General features: G+C 44.2%; 1 protein-coding gene across 1 annotated transcript; it reads right to left on the bottom strand.

Moving 5' to 3' along the window:
- Positions 1 to 471: 471 nt before the first annotated feature.
- On the bottom strand, positions 472 to 2,179 carry hoxb1a (homeobox B1a; the record flags this gene model as incomplete). The annotated part of the gene is made up of 2 exons (XM_084417100.1): positions 472 to 788; positions 1,555 to 2,179. 2 exons carry the CDS (start codon positions 2,177 to 2,179, stop codon positions 472 to 474), a joined length of 942 nt encoding a protein of 313 aa, XP_084273226.1.
- Positions 2,180 to 2,901: the final 722 nt, after the last annotated feature.

Below are 2,901 nucleotides of genomic sequence, written 5' to 3'. Positions count from 1 at the left end.
GTAAACGCATAGTGCAAGGAGTCCGAAAACCCTTATAAGCTACAATCCACAAGACTCAGGTATATGAAATGTGTACATCAAATAAATCATCATAAACGCAACAAAAACATCAATACATATTTTGACAACACAGTAAGCTCCCTGTAAAGTCAGTTAGGTTCTTTCAGAGACTTGTAAACATCGTGAAAGTGCATTATTTTCATCATCATTGTAGAAATACCCTGTATAACACACATAAACATTTCCAATGAGTTTTGGAAATTTTGTTCTAGCAAACGGTGTAATATGTCCATTGTTGTTCTAAAAGTCTCTTTGCTTTTCACTTTTTTTTTCAGTTTCCTAAAAACCAATTGTCCTGTAATAAAATAACACGAGAAAGTCTTTCTGGCACATTTTGGAATGCTTAAATTAATAGACTTTACGATATATTTCGAATCTGCTGTTCAATGCACCCAAAGTTATTGTCCTCGGTTAGGAATCCGGACTTGGAGAAGCTCCAGGAGATGTTGAAGTTGAGTGATCAGAGTGATCCTCGAGGTCTTTAGACAGGGTGGATGAAGCAGGGGCGAGTCCCTCCTTCTCTCGCTTCTTCTGCTTCATTCGGCGGTTCTGAAACCAAATCTTGACCTGTGTCTCGTTCAGCTCGAGCGTGGCAGCGATTTCGACTCGCCGCGCTCGCGTGAGATACTTGCTGAAGTGAAACTCTTTCTCGAGCTCTGTGAGTTGTTTGGTAGTGAAATTCGTCCGAATTGTGTTTTGCGGTCCAAGTCCGTATTCGGCCACTTTAGCTGCGAGGAAAAAGTGAAAGGATGATTACATGACTGTTTGTCAAACAACTGAACACAGATAAATTAATCATGATCATAATTAATTGCCTTATAATTATATATAAAAAAAACGCAAACAACAATCAACTGTGCGCGTGCTGGTTGTTATTATCCTTAATTAGATGTGACGATTTGAAACTGCAGTTCAACAAGTTATTCGGTATTGCAAACTTTGCTGACCTTACCATAATTCCCCTGTCTGTACTTATCAGTTTTGAAAGAACTCATAACGGAGTCTATGGAATACATAGCAATTCAATACTCCCCAAAGATGGCTTTATGACCACTCAATTTGTAAAGTATGTCAAAATGGTGGCCCCTTTGCGTAAAAGTTGGTGCACTAAATCGTTGTGAGGCAAACACGACTGGGACAGGAGAGGGAAGCTTAAGAACACAATGGAGGCCAACAAAAACGAATGTTGCGCGGCGAGAACCGGGACAAGCTAAAGATAACAGTGCTATTGCATTTCCTATAGCGAACGAAAGCATGTATGTTTGATGCATTAACGCAGGGGGAGACGGGTTGAAACTGAAATGAACAGGCCCGTTTTTAAAATGCATTTCATTTTTAGATATCTTAGGTAAAAAGTTTCTAATTTTGTGTATAATGTGTTATACTTTGGTTATGTAGATCTGAAAACTTATTCGCTTTTATGTAAGGCATAATTTCTGTCGGTTTGAGTGTACAGCACTATATATTATGCTTCAAAGAGGCAATTCAATCCACCTGTTTTAGGGGGGTTCCTTTTGACTTTCATCCAATCGAATGTCTTCCCAGGTGGCGACTGATCCGTGTCAGTCTCCCTCTCTTGGGAGGCCGATAAGTCGGCATAGGTGCCTTGTGAGTAGCCTCGCTGGTGGTCCTGGCCCTCGCACCCATGATGCTGATAAGGTGCGGCTGGAACGGCTCCCTGCGCTCCGCAGTAGGCACCAGCCATGGAGCCATAGTGAGGACCGACATTTGAGGTAGAAAACCCCGATGAGTGATAATACATCCCATCCTGCTCGGGGTTTATGAAATACTGATGTTGTGCATAGTCCGGGTTGGCGCAGGCCTGGGTCCCGTAACTAGTGCCCGTGCCACCGTAGGTGACAATGCCACTCTGATGCGTTTGGTGCTGGTGATGCGCGTAAACGCCGCTCTGGTGCTGATGTTGTGCTGTTGCTGGCTGGTTGCTCCCCCCTACGTAAAGTCGTCCATCAGCGTTATAGCTGTCACTTGCGTGTCCGGTGAGGAAGGGGCCCGAGAACGCCTGGTCCGTGTGGTGGTATCCAGCCTTGGGCGAGTAGGCGTTCGTCCCACGGTTACAAATTGTGTACTCTAAGAAAGAGTTCATTCTGGAATTGTCCATGCGCTATTAATGGCGGAGGGTCAACCTGAGAGATCGGGAGAGCCTCCTGTCCTGCAAGCTCGTAACAGTATGTCATGCGGAAGGGGGGAAATGCTTACCTCTTGAGTATTTGCTCGTGCTTCCCTATAACACATCTTTACCTCAGCTGCTGGTCACGTGAGACGTCACGGCGCCAATGGTGAGGGGACCTCCAGAAGTTTGTCAGCGCACGGCGACCATCCATCACGCGCTTGACATTTGCATGACAAAGCCACTTCAATCAAACTAGCCCATCAATCTGATAACAGCTAGAATATGTCAAACCCTGCGTGAAAGGCTCTCCGAATGAGAGAAAGAGAAATAAAGAAAGAACGTTTCAGACTTTTGCATTGCGATTTAGGCCTTCATCTCCTCTCATCTCTTTACTTACCATCTGCATTTAGTTTCTAGTTTTAATCGCGCGAGTTTAGTGAAGAATGCGTTATCTTCTCACTGTAATGTTCTGAAGTAGGCCTGTGTGATTGTCCTATTTAATAAGAGTAATGCTCACTGTTGCCTTTAAGACTCGCCGAACGCAGAGTTCATTATGTGTGTTTAGAACGGAAATCTGTTTAACACTCGAATTGGAAGTGACGCCACAGTTCGCAGATCAGTGCTGGTTGGCTTTGGATCCGTCTAATTAAATCACTGAACTGATCTGTTACCTAAACGAAATTAGGTCGACAGCGAGCCTTCTGTTGAGT

The sequence above is a fragment of the Rutilus rutilus genome (genome assembly GCF_951802725.1).
Source record: "Rutilus rutilus genome assembly, chromosome: 1".
Lineage (NCBI taxonomy): Eukaryota > Metazoa > Chordata > Actinopteri > Cypriniformes > Leuciscidae > Rutilus > Rutilus rutilus.
Note: the sequence above shows the minus strand (reverse complement) of the source record. Positions and strands in the feature narration are given on the sequence as shown.